Genomic DNA, 14177 nt, shown 5'->3' on the forward strand with positions numbered 1-14177 from the left:
CGAATTGCGCTATCTACCACAGGCGATATTTTCAAAGCAACTGTATGCGATTATAATAAATAAATAAATATTCAGTTGTTGAAGTAAAATAACTATCCTCACCCACTATAGGACCTGTATATTGTGGCAATATCATTACCTTTTGTAGTTCGCCAGACAGACTGAATGACACGTGCATTTCTGATAAACCTCTAGCTTTTGCGCCAACGCCCTACAAACTTTGTTCGCAAACCATGGGCTTGTTCTGCATCGCATATGATGTGTTCGTGTTTGTTACTTTCTGTTTTGTTCTTTGTGTATATTTTCTTTGTCGGCGAGGTTATAAAATGGAAGTTTTCTTTTCTATGTGTTGCTAATTAAAGTTGTGACCTTTGCGGAGCATGAACAAATATTTCATGCGATAACACGTTGCAGAGGATGAAAATAAAAGAAATTGTACGCATCGCATTTACTTGTATAGCGTCCAAATAACCACTTAAACCCTAAAGCGAACCCTAAAGGTTCGCTTCTCATAGGCTCCAACATGTACGTTGGATATCCATTCTTTTTTCTTTTTTTTCAGAAGCGGTGCGAAATGTGTTGGTTATTTTTTTTTCTCCTTTCGTTTCGAGGTTTCATTTTCTACTTATAATTTCGGGATACCAGGATCTTTAGTTTCCAAGTCTCCCGTGTTGTGCGAACTATAATAAATAACAACATTCGTTCAAACCGCAACTGGTCGACATGTGTACATTTTAGTCGCATTTTGAGTGCTAACGCTTCTTTTCAGCTTTTCTCTCTCATCTTCGACGGCTTTATCCGAAGTCGTTCGTTCACTTAGTAAAATGCAGTCTAAATGCGACAGGGACGCATCGCATCGGATTTCTCGCACGTCGCACCCACGGAATGGGTGGTAATACGCTAAGAAGGCCAACCACATTAATGCACCACACTAGGGCAAACATCACAAAAGGTAAGTCATATCAAGCGGTTCATGTAAATGCTGCAGCACATAGCAGGAAGGGAGCGACGGGAAAAGCGAGATGGCTTCTGGCTTGTGCTCTTCCCCACTGACTGGCGAAACGTCGTCGCCGGAAACTGCTTTCATTTGGTTTCGTACGAGGGTTGACGCGTTGCTTGTGTAGACGCTGTCACATATTATTATCGCGACACGATGTTAAGAGCGATAGGCTATACTGTGTGTCTGATGTAAACGCGATTACTATACTTACCGTGCTCTTCGGCACAAATAGCAGCCTGATGTCATTGCTATCATTGTCATTGGTGCACAACTGCATTGTGATGCGGCGGCAGCGGTTACTCGACGTTGCCCGTGTACACTCGAATGTGAAATAGACGATCTCCGTACCGGTCCACAGGCACCGCCATCTGTACTGTAATACGAACAGTAGAGATATTTAGAAATATACAGCGGACTCAAGCGGCTTAGCTTACCCAATATATAGGCTCAGTAATACTTCTCATGCGCAGAACCCAAACTTGTCTTTGAGCTCCTTTGCATGCAAGACGGATAGCGTAGGCCAACTTTGGGGCCGATATTTTTAGAACACCCTATATTCTCTTAATTTTTCTCCCGGTGACACTAAGTTAACGCGTTTGGGAAACGCCAAGCGCGTATTTGCGACTATTTGGTGCTTACGAATCAACCGTACGTAATATAGTTCTTTCGTTGTGCAGTAAAGACATGTTGCGAGAGTGATGTCTGGCGACTATCTATCGGAGAATGCGATAGGATTTTAGCGCTACAATGCATTATGGCGTGATTATCACGCTCGGTAGATAATTCGCTGCCCATGACAGCGGGTATGTAGGGAACGGTATACGTAAAAGTATTATACATATCTTCCCAATTTCAAATTTTGCGTCCTTCCGAATACTTGACCGAATACTTGACCGAATACACATCTGGTCCATGCCATGGGTATTAAGCCTGAGGTAAAAAATTACATCACAAAAGAAGCGATTTCATATTTTGTGATGCTGCCTCTAATATGACCAGTTAAAGCGATCGTGTGAACTGGAAGAGTAGGGTTACTATATACATTTCTTTTTTTTTTTTTTTTTTTGACGGGCAATGCAATGCGGTTGTGGAGAAGTGGGAGAACATCCATATCACAGCCGTCGGGTCCTTGGTTCGAGTCTAAGTAATGACAAAAAACATTGCTGGGGCCGAATTCACCAAGTTTTGGTCGTTCTTAAGTGCTCTGTTGCCATTGGCTGGTCACCTTTGCTATTAGTTAGTCCAACATCAGGATGGGCCGGAAATTGCTCTTACGAAGAATCATAGCGCAACAGCCTTTTGTGAATACAGGCCCTGTTTCTTGTATTACGTTGGTACAGATTTCTGTGCATCTTTCCGCACAATTGTTATTCGCTGACAGATGAGATGAATTATTTTGACAATGGTCCTACCACATTCGTTACGTCAATAAACAGTGGCCAAAAGCATAGCCAAATTCAAATTTGGTAGGGTAGGCAAGGAAAAGCTCCCGCATTAAAAAAAAAATCACCTGAGTGAACAGCATGTCATGGCGGCATCCCGGCGTTTCTCTGCAATCGTTTATACGAAGACTTCGTTCGAACACAGAGGCTTAATTGTTTGATCACATCGGGAGTCGGGAAGACAAGTTTAGCAACAGGGTGCCTCCGGTTGCTGCATTGAACTTTCGGGGCTCGGAAATCGAACACATATAGCCGTGGGCTACACACGTTATAAAACTGAGCAGTATACTACACGGGGATACCATTTTATGTTTGCGAAGTCCCCTCGCGCACGATACTGAGGAGCTTTTCAAGTTTATACCAATCGAAGTTCTTCCAGATTTTGGATCTCGAATTAGGTTGGCGTAGCAGATTTATGTTAATAAATAGTTGTGCCGTAGTGAAAAGCAGGTCGGAGTACTGTGCTTCCATAAGCAGTCGCGCACATGAGGGAACCTGAACACGTGAGAGCCTAAGCTGCGTACCAGCAAAGGTACGCACTTGCCTCTAGTTTTCAAGTAAGACCCTATTAAAGTGGTATGCAAGAGTTTCCGCCTGGTAGTGTTTCAGTGTGAAGCACGCACCAAGCGCCACTCAATGCGCTACCAAAAGGACATCATCTCCTGCATAGTTTCTGTAAACGCTCAAGTGTTTCCCGCTCCTGAATGCTTGAAAAAACTTTGCTAGTGTGTGAACACAAGGAAAAAGTTACCACGTGTCTTCTTACCCAGTACCGCAAGCGTTTTGTTCAATGCACTCCCAGTGTTGCGTATTTGATACTATTTCGCTGCAGCAAGGCGTATATATATATATATATATATATATATATATATATATATATATATATATAAAAACTGGCCTTTGCTTAAATGGAAGGCTCAGGCAGCATCATTACAACGTCACCAAGGCCATTTCCGGCTACAAGTTATAGGCGTCAACTGTGATGACTATCGGTGCGTTCCCCTCTTTGAGAGATATTTTACGCATGTCTTTTGAAGTCCCAGAATATCACGAAAGCATGTGAAATTATTAACATGACAGGCACGAGTGAGCATGGTTTCTTAGACGGTAACACAAGAAGAGTTACAATTTCTTGGTGTGTCTGCTGAATGTGATAATGCGCAGTTGTAATTGTGCGGTGTCTGTGCGAGCACGATTCCAAAACCGTTTCCGTGTCTACATACTGTTTATATTTTAATTATTGTGTGTCCGATTTAAATAAATGTAGTTGAAAGTTCAGCACAACGTGTGTGTTTGTCTTTCGTCTTTTCGCTCTGTAAGGTTTTCACCATTATCCAAAACCAACTAGCCTACCAATGAGCCCCGAAAGTGTGAACATCTTATAAATGAGAAAAGCTCAACTTATCAGTAAGCTTGGCTCAGATATTTCCTTTAAGTACATATTAAGCGAGTCATTACCAGTGCGCGCACGGAAAACGTCAGCCTATGTGAGTTCGGCGCCTACGCAGCAAGACCAAACCTTGCGCAGCCCTCAGGTCACGGCAGGCTAGAGTACTATAACGAACGAGACCCGTTGTAAAAGGGGGATTAAGAATAATGGCCGCGTATATCATGCGCTGCACTGCAACGGCCAGCAGAAAGCGTTGACGCTGGCTGGGAGGAAGAGGAAAACTAGAGTGCTGGACAAAAGCGCAAGCTCCATTGAAGTTGCCGTCGTCCATTAGCCCAGAGCAGAGCTGGTCGGCGGCGGCAGAATTGGGCTCGATCAAGTGCCGACAGCCGCGGGTTCGGGTGTCCCCTATCGACGGCGGCAGCAAGGGAGTGGCCAGGGTGCCCTTCGGGGCCGACGTCAGCGCAGGAAGGGGCGGGCCCGCAGTCCCTCCCCCGTGGCCGCGTTGTCCCCCCCCCACCCGCGTCGTTCACTCTCGCACGCAGCCTCCTCCTCGCAGCCCGAGCTCGGGATCCGACGCGAGGGGGAGCGACTCGAGCCCCGCTTTTTTCCCGATCGGCCGGCCAAGTCCATGCGGTTTTGTCGGCTTGTTCGCCGCCAGCGCAGTCGACCGAGCGCAGCGTAGCCGCGAGCTCAGCCCTGCCGCCGCCCCCACGCCGGGGGATTGCGAGCGCGGACCCCGCGCGTCAATCCACGGGCGGCTCCCACCCTCTCCCTCGCCCGAAACATGGCGCGTGCTGGCGGCACGGCGCGGACGGGCGCCTGAGAGCCTACGCCGGCAGCGACAGCATTCGGCGCCACGCAGCATGCACAGCCTGTACGGTGACCACCACGGCCAGGGCTACTACCGCTACAGCGGCTACTCGTCGCCGCCGGCGGCGGGCGGCTCCGGGGCCAGCTCGCCCGCGCTGCAGCTTTACGGTGCGGCGCACGGCCAAGAGCCGCTGGGAGCGTACCCGGGCCGCATGGGTCGCCAGCCGCAGTACGTGGCGGCACCGTACGCGGCAGGTGCCATGGCCATCCAGCAGCAGGCGCCCAAGGACATGGTCAAGCCGCCCTACTCGTACATTGCGCTCATTGCCATGGCCATCCAGAATGCGCCCGAGAAGAAGATCACGCTGAACGGCATCTATCAATTCATCATGGACCGGTTCCCGTTCTACAGGGAGAACAAGCAGGGCTGGCAGAACTCCATACGACACAACTTGTCGCTCAACGAGTGCTTCGTCAAGGTGCCTCGCGATGACAAGAAGCCCGGGAAGGGCAGCTACTGGATGCTTGACCCGGACAGCGTCAACATGTTTGATAACGGCAGCTACCTACGCCGACGCCGGCGCTTTAAGAAGAAGGACAGCACCAAGGACGCCGCCAAGGACGAGGCACAACGGAAGACGGCTGAACTGGTGGACAAGAAACCGGCAATCAAGCCCCAGGCGAATAACGGCCCCAGCAGCGGCCGCACCACCGGCGAGAGTCACCAGGCGGTCACTCCCAAGACGGAGCCCGTGGCCGACTCCTGCCTGCTTGCCTCGTGCAAGTACGAGGCGCGACCCCTGGTGCAGCCGCTTGGCGAGCAGCAAGGGGCCCTGGCACTTGACCCGTCCTTGTCCGCATTCAGTGTGGACAGCCTTATGACGCGCGACCAGGCGGCGGACGAGCTGAGCCACTACTCGCGGCCCCTCTTTCAAGCTGCCATGACACCGTGCCCGAGCCCGGCGACCCTAAGCTACACGTGCAGCTCGCCGGGAGTGTACGCCGACAGAGGTGGCTCTACCAGCGATGAGGTCGCGGCAGTCAGCGGCACGGACGCCCTGCCGGCCGGGCAACAGCAGCACTACGCAGGTTCCCGGCCGGCCTGGTACACCATGCAGCAGCAGTTGCTCGACCCCTCCGAAGCGTACGCGGCCTCCAACGGGTTCAGGGAAGCGTACGCAGGTGCGAGTGCCGCGCCAGGAAGCAACAGCACCACCAGCGGCCAGAGTTCCTACCAGGTGGGCTTCCCGCTCAACAACGCTTACCAGAGGTCCTACACGGCAGGCTACGACTGCACCCGATACTAGGTACTGTGGCACCTCCTCTCTAGAACACGTTCTTCGGTCGTACTGCTCCGTGCCCGTGGTCTGTGCGTGATCCGTCTCGACCAAGAGGCTTCTGGAACGTGAACATTTTGTGTGGATGTGAACTGGCACGAATTCAAGGGCCCGTGCTGCGCTTCAGTCTTAGGACGCGTTGCCCGGCCACAATAATGGACACGTGCTGCTAGTCTCTGAATGAAAAGTGTTAGGTAATGTCCTCATGTTGTTTCGATATGTATATGCATCCATGTCCTGCTCATATTCTGTGGGCAGAGGTGGACACCACTGAGGCGAAGAGGCGACAGCATGCTTCTCGCTTCATTGTGGTCCAACTCTGCCCATTGATGCTTGTCAAGCATAATCATTTTTTTTCTGCAGGCAGTAAGCGCTGTATAAATCTCATACCATTAAAAAATGCATGAAAAAAATCCTAAATTTCTAAAAAAAAATGAGCTTGTAAGGAACGCAAATGGGTGCTTTGTGTGATGTTATTATCGCCATTTAATGTCAGTACCATCACGCACTACACTCAGAAAAAGTTGTGACCACTGTAAACGAATTTTGCAGAGGGAAAAGGAAATAATAATGTGACTGCTGTGAGAACTGCTTTGGGTTTTTGCGCGTTTACTCCAATTAGTCCAGCGATGTAATATGTAGTCGGCGTGCGTATTCGTCAGAGGCGGTCTGCTATCATCCCTGTCCGTTAGCTTTCTCACAGTGTCCTTTGAGATAAATTTGAACGGGTTTTGCCACCAATGCTTGGCTTTAGACTGCAATTTACACGACTAATATGTCGAGGCAAGAGAGCAATTTTGGCATCGTTAAAACGTAATAATAGTTCAAGATCTTTCATCTATTTCGCTCACCTCGTCTTGACATTTTACCTCATGCTTTAAGTCAGTCGGCACGGAATCTGCTACACAGCGGTAATCATTTACCGAAGTTTTTTGTAGTGGGGATGAAGCGAACACTTCCCCTGTTTGCACGCGATCCTTCCGCTGTGCTCCCGTTTTTTAATAATATCATATTTTTGGAAGATATGTCTTTCGTTGTTGGCTACCTGATGAAGCGCGAGATGCTGGCCTGTCTTCAAGTCTTATGACGCTCGGTAAATGGAAATACTGCGCCATGAGACAAGCAAAGAAAAAATGTAAGGAAGGAAGAAAAGAATGGCAGCTTAATTTGAGCCGGGAGGGTAATGCTGAATGGAGCCGCTCTCTACTACCTTCGGCAGAAGCACGCAAGCCACTGTGTGCGTCACTACAGTTGTTACTGGGCCGTGTGGAGTAGCTTGTGAGCAACTTCTAGCGTTCCAAAGCAATGAATGGTGATCACAATGGTTGTTCGCACTATCGAGAGCTCTCGAGCGCCATGGAAGCAACAAAAGCCACGCTAACGGGTTCCAGAGTCAGCTGCTGTCACAAGCGCAGCTATCACAAGCGCTTAATGAAGGTTTCACTTTATCTCTAACATATTACAGTGCCCTGAGAGAATCGGCCAAAGCCAGCCTGACGCGCTCGTAGACTTTTGCCTTCCGCCGAACCTACTGCGACGTGCAGCTTAGGTTTAAAACCCACTTTGACACGAAATGTTTTGGAAGAGATACACAAGATGCCGCAAAAGGAAAAAAAAAAGAAAGAAATGTCTGAGCTGCAATAGGCGAGAGAAATAAAACACTGATCCTAAACAGCATCATTTGTTTGTTTTATACCAAGCCCGTGTGGTCACACGGAAAGTAGCCAGCAGTGGAGCACCCTCCCAAGTTCTCATTTCTGGTAGTGGCGACCAGGAATATCTTCTTACTGTCACCTTTATTTGCTGCAGTGAATGACAATGTCGAGCATGGTTGTCGAAGGGGTGGAATCGTTTTGAGTGTCGCACGCAGTCGATCTTCGATTGTTCGTCAAACATCGAAAGTATAAAAATGAGCCGCTCGAATTATGGCATGTGTGGCTTTGTGGGGTCATTTCAGCTAAGGTGACGAAGCTGAAAACTTTTCTGACAAATCTTCATATAGTTTTTTTCACGTTTCTTGTGTAGAATTAACAATAACAATAGCACGTTACCAAACGAGAATGGGGTTAATTGAGATGGAATATTTTAAGGAGGTTGCTTCATATTGCCTAAATAGCCGAATATCACGTTCTCGACGGCATAAGCATCTTGACCGCCGCTCGCAGCACGGCACTGGGGATGGTGAAACGTGATGGGACGCTGCACTGCGGAGGTCGGTCACGTTTTGCCAAAGCGTTGTGTTAATGTTCGCGCGGACGAATTAAATTAACGCGAGTGCAAAGCCACCCTTGAGCAAGATAGCACCATACATTGGACTGCAACATTTCCGTTTTGGTACCACTTTTCTGAGCTAGGAAACTAGTTTCAATAGACAAACTTTCTTTTCCTGAGGGGTAAATGTTTATTCGATAAACAGCACAATTCAATACATCCTTAAGAACATGCTTCACTTTCACTTTACTTTTTGAGGCACTCGCGGAGCTCACCGGAGGGGTAGGTCGTAGGTGGAACTGCCGCCCAACAGTACGATTATGCGCGAGCATTAAATAGAATATTCTGTCGGTTGAGCTAGAAGAGGTACATGACATTCACGCATGTAATGAACGGTTACGCCAGAACTCATACGCTCCACATGGTTATACAGAAAGCATGTGCTTGCGGTACCGTAGGAATTATAGACTGTATTCGCGCGGACAGCACAGATTTGTTCAGAGTTAATTTGCGTTCATGTTAGAATGAGTTCTACTAAAACAGGGCGGACTGAGAAGTAAATGGGGGTACCCTCAAAACGGGAATTGCTCATACTTGCGGCAAAAGTGGCCGGATAATGATCACATTCATTGAGCCAAGCTCTCCTAGCGGTTTCTGTATGTAGAATACATGATTCGGCTGACGCCGTTTCGAGCAAAGAGGTCCCGTTAGCCGTGTACAGAAAAATCACCATGCAGCCTTCTTGTATTATTAAACAACAATACCTTCCCATAACTATTCCGACCCACATTTCGCTATACCACTGGAGACGCGAAAACAAACAAAAGAGCAAATTCGAAGTGTGATTTAAACACTTCGAAGTAAGAAGTCTACTTCGTTTGTTTCATTTCTCGGTTAAATTTCTTTCTCACCATTTTGGCCACAGAGGCGAGAAGGAACATTTACGAGAGTTTTGGGGCGAACACAAGCTATTATGACTGTAAATCCTGGAACATGCAAGGGATTTAAAGAAAGCATATGAGGAATAAACGCCTGCATATCGCGAAGGCATTTACGTGATAGAAGGTATTTACGTGATACAAACGCTATAAACCGCTAAAAAGACAGGAAAGGACGGGTCGCACATATAACAATGAGAATCATGAAAAATGTCACGCGCATACCATTCGGTAAGGGACTGCAAATAAGTCTTGCTGCCTTTCTCCGGCTTTGTGGTATTGCCTTTTGGCATCGATGGCCGGCTAGTAGAATTTTAGGCGCGAAAATGCGCACGGCATCTCTTGAACCAAACAGAAGTCTTATATTGCGGCACTCTGGTTAGTCCTGGTATCAAGCTGTGACTCAATGCTTCACAAGTTTGCATTTGACAAGCAGCAGCGCTAACTAAGCGAGGACGACGAAAAGAGGATCACAACACCTCTCTTCTTGGTCCTCGCTTTAGTTAGCGCTGCTGCTTGTCAAATATGCACTTCCAACAGCTCGCCCAAGTTTCTCTACTAATACTTCGCATGTTTATATACGCAGATCCAGCGCACATCTTGGAATCTATGTGAAGCGAAACTTTCGTGAAGCGCGTAATCAAACGCTGTAAATTTGCCCATTTAATTCCTGCCTCTTTGGTGTAAAAGAGACTGGCACATGCGCATACGCTTTCGTGCACCCGTGCTACGCAATGGGAGCCACGTGGTGATCATCTCAAAGAGCTAGTTCGCGTTGGCACGACAGGAGTATATGCGCGTGATTGTGGTTTACTGGTTGGAGCATCGGGGCTACAGGGCTGTGCGACCGAGGTTTGATCCCACAATCGGGCACGCAAATAATTTTTTTTGTTTTGCTGTACGTATGAGCAATTCGGTAAGCTAGACAACAGAACCCAGCGGCCGCGGTCAGGAAAGTCTGGGAGGGTTAGCAAAAGAAAGCTTCGCTTCGGCAGTTGGAAGTTAAAAGGTGGTAAAACATTACCGTTCGTGTACATAATTTACTGGCAATCAAACTACAAACCATTGGAAGAATTGGGTCTAACTTTTGCAATCGCTCATCTACCCGCTTAGTTTCGCAAAATTTGTTTCACAAAGGTAAATTTCCTATAGTTCCTACTTTCCTACTTGTTGAGCAGTCAGGACTTCACCATATTTAAAATTTGACTGTGTCTAGAAGGTAGAAGGGAATGCACGTTTGGAGCTATATAGACAACGACTGCCGTGCACGAATAGCCTTGCCACAGCAATGATAACCATTTCAGCTCTCCCACCGTCTCAGAAATCAGATGAAAGTGAACACTTTGTAACTTCCTGCGTCATAGTGAAGCGCTGGGGCTTCTCCGCGACTGCAGGCACGGGTGAAGTGTGCTAACGGAGAACAGCAATGTGATACAAAGCGCGAGTTCATGCACGCAACGCTATATGTGAATGCGGCTACAAGCAGCCTCGTTGGCCAGAACGAATATATTTTTGGACACATAGCATGCGCGTAAAGAGGAAATATGCTCGCCCTGTTTACATCTCTTTCCCTCCCCGCAGCGCGCGGGCGAGAGTGTCGTGGGAGTGCGTACAGCCTGCGCGAACGTAAAACCAGCGGCCTCCCCTTCTTTTCTTTTCGCTCAGGACGTAAGGTTCTTGGAGCGCAGCTCCAAACAAGATGTTCTCTGCCCAGACGTCGGCTTTTCTGGTCCAGAAATACCGGCCGTCCTGCAGGGCGCTGCGCGCAGATCGGATGCGGGCCTTGTGTAAGCAGGGACGCAACTGCGCATCTCTCTGTTCGCGCTTTCCGGGTGGTTTTTGTCACGGGGGACACCTGAGTGAAAACATGTTTCATACTCGGTCGGGTGGCGAAAACTGCTCGGCTCAACTGCTGGAAACGCGGCCGAACAGTCCCTGTCAAGAACTCGACGGGAGGCGCGGGAATGCGGTTATTCTGGAGATTCGCGAGCAAGCTGTCGCCTAGCTTATGACTTTTTTCAATTTTCTCTTGATGCGCTAAGCAACCTGGCATTTTGAACGAGACGTGCATTATTAACTAGCCGGCCTCAATTCGAAACTACCCGCTTCGGGGACATTACTTTCCGGTGGCGCATATTTCCTAAAGCGGCAAAAGTAGGGGAAAAAATTGCAAGCAGATACACTCTCTGTAAGCGTTGTATATATAGATGCCGCATAGTTACCGAGTGTGTAGATGGATGAGTCTAAAAGCAGAAATCTCTCCTGCATGTTTTGCTTTCTTTTCTTTTTTGCAAAAGAGTCAAACGACCACGTTTCTGCAAGCCAAGGAAAGCTGCTTGTAACTTTAACACGTGGGATAAAAATGACACTGATTTCGATGCAACACCGGAAGTCGATATCAAAAATCGTCGTCTTCAGTCGAAGGTGCCAGGCGCGTTGCTTTCAATGGGACGTTGCAGCGGGAACGTGCACGCTTACCTCAACAAGTGCCAAAGGTGGGCACTGAGGCACGCAGAATGTTTCGCCGCGCGAGAGCAATGTATCGCAGAGAAATATCCTTGCAGAATACGGCTCTGGGAATTGCGTTGCTGCGCGCGTAGGCATGCAGTGTTTTGGCACGCCAGACCAGAAGAGCAAAAGAGCTAGGCTAAAGAGGGTCTTTCACTCAAACAATACTTCGTTCGGTACACAGTAAATGACAAAAGAACGACGAAGCCAAATATTTCATTTTTGAACTAAAAGGCTGATGTCATTTGTAAATACCCGCATTTTGAACACGTGTAAAGTGAGCTTGCTTTCTGAGAATGCGGCTTCGTTGGCTCACACAGTTATTAGTACCTTACATGAAGGAAAGAGCGAAAGGGTCCCAAATTCCTCAAGAACTTGAAGCTGAGGAGCGCACGGGTGACTCATTTTGCATAGTTCCTTTCGAGAGCAGATGCAAACTCCGCGTGTCATGCTTGGAATGCTCGTTTACGACGCATGTTAAGTTTTGCTGACTGAAAATATACTGCTTGCGTGCCGCGAGAAATATTTTCATTGTATTGTTCACATACCTATATCGAAATGCTTTCTCAATATACGATATTTTTGCCCGGCATTTCGCAGTGAATGGTCGCGTCGCTTCTTGCTCAACAAAATTTGGTGATGTACTACAAGTGCACCAACTGCAACTAGGCCCAGCGTCGTAGTTGCGTTTCCGAAGGGCTCAGCATAATAGTGCATGTAAATGAAAGGACCAGTCGGTGCCGTTGAAGGACGTAAACGACTTCCATGTAATTAGGATGGATGAATTAATGAAAGCTTGTATTCATAGAAAGGGTACCTGACACTATTAACTGGCTAGGCTGTAATGAGGTGGGGATATGGAACACTACTTTTTTGTAGTTGGTCGGGCAAAAAGAAAAAAAAAAAGTTTTAATGGTCATGTAAACAGATAAAGTCGAAACTTCAGGGTCAGTATGAAAGAGTACAGTAAACAATGTTAAAGTATTACAGCCTTAACCAAATTACATAATGGCATGCATCGCCGCTGTTTTACGTAAGATACTCTACTGCGTTTTTGGTTTGCTAATCGCCTGTGGAATTGCTGTAAGCTGACAGGGAAAATACGATAACGCCCAAGCAGCACTTCCACCGTCGGTAACAGTGTAGGCTGGCGCACCGCAAGCATGCAATGCATTGCACAGAAAAAAAAAGAAAAAGAAAAACGAGACACTAGAACAAAGAAAGAGTAATAATCATGTCATGTTTCACGCTGCTATATGCATAGCAAAACGAAATAGTCGCCAAGATGCTATAGGTTATCGCGCTGACCAACTTCTGGAGCTGGACGGTGGCAGTATACTTGGCTTGTTTTAAAAGAATACGGCGTCCATGGCAAGTACGTCTTACTGCGATAAGTCTACGCAGAAAAATATCTCTGCAGACCTGAGAAACATACAGCGTCACATTCACGACACAAAGATTCGGCTTCTAGGCCTTACTATGCCGCAATTAAACCCTAGGACTCCTCAGTTTAGATCAAAAGGCAGACAAAATGTGCCAGTTCCGGCTAACAGCCTCGTTTCGAAAGAAACTCGAAGCATTTTCATCTTCTGGGCTGCTGCGGCGCCGTATACGCATGCATATATATGCCGGCGCTCCGAACAGGACGCTACAAAAACCAAATAATCAGACGACTCGCACCAAATAGAAGCCGCTTATGGAAACAAACAGGCTTCCGGAACTTAGACATTGTTTTCTTTTCAGGAGGTCAGGTGCGGAGCAGTTTATGTATCGCCCACACTTAAGCCGGCTAGGTGCGTGGCAACAGGGACGCTTCAATTGCCTTTAAAGAAAAGGCGGCTCTTCCGTCTCGTGTGTTCTTTCGCGTTATCGTTTTGATATTAAATTTCATGCGAGTGTTTCTGTGTTTAGGTTGATGTTTAAAAGCATAAAGAAAAGCTCGAAGGTTTCTGCATAGAGGCTGCGCAGGAGGAGGACAGGCAATGGCTTTCGGAATGGAAACACACGAAATGGCTAAGCGATCCATGCCGCTATGTAGGTGCACGTATCTACATGTGGCTGCAAATGCACTTGCAACGTCCGTTCCCATATAAAAGCGCGAGCAAAGCTTATATGCCGGTGCCCACCCTCATGGTTTCGACTCCTTCCTCTATAGACGCAAGTCCACAGAAAAATAGAAACGTAAAGTGATCGGCAGTGGTGTGTAACAAAGAAATGTCGCCGAAGCCAATGTTTAGTCAATGGCACTTGGCTTCGTCAGTTACTGCCCTGACGAAAACAAGTTCCTTTCACGAAACGTTGGCGACATTTCCTTGTTCGACTACTGTCCTTCCTAAGCAGTCTTTTCGCGTGTATTCATGAAATTGGGAGCGCTTTTCATTGTGATTTTCGTATCTGTGCAGTCACCTCCATCTGAAGTAGCATGCCTTGCATGTATCAGGACTGATACTTTCAGCTTTCATTAAAACATGTCTCTCTCTCTTTCTTTCTCTTGTTCATTGTATTGCAAACAGACTCTTCGTTGTAACACATGCAGTT

General features: G+C 47.6%; 1 protein-coding gene across 1 annotated transcript; it reads left to right on the forward strand.

The window, feature by feature from the left end:
- The first annotated feature begins 4498 nt into the window (after positions 1-4498).
- On the forward strand, positions 4499-13719 carry LOC119464203 (forkhead box protein C1-A). Its single transcript, XM_049668592.1, has one exon. It carries the CDS (start codon positions 4699-4701, stop codon positions 5950-5952), a length of 1254 nt encoding a protein of 417 aa, XP_049524549.1. The 5' UTR covers positions 4499-4698; the 3' UTR covers positions 5953-13719.
- The last annotated feature ends 458 nt before the right edge of the window (positions 13720-14177 follow it).

Source organism: Dermacentor silvarum, chromosome 1 (genome assembly GCF_013339745.2).
Source record: "Dermacentor silvarum isolate Dsil-2018 chromosome 1, BIME_Dsil_1.4, whole genome shotgun sequence".
Taxonomy (NCBI): domain Eukaryota; kingdom Metazoa; phylum Arthropoda; class Arachnida; order Ixodida; family Ixodidae; genus Dermacentor; species Dermacentor silvarum.

Bases quoted from the DNA above. Each gene is read 5' to 3' on its own strand.
- LOC119464203 (XM_049668592.1), top strand. From the start codon at position 4,699: ATGCACAGCCTGTACGGTGACCACCACGGCCAGGGCTACTACCGCTAC.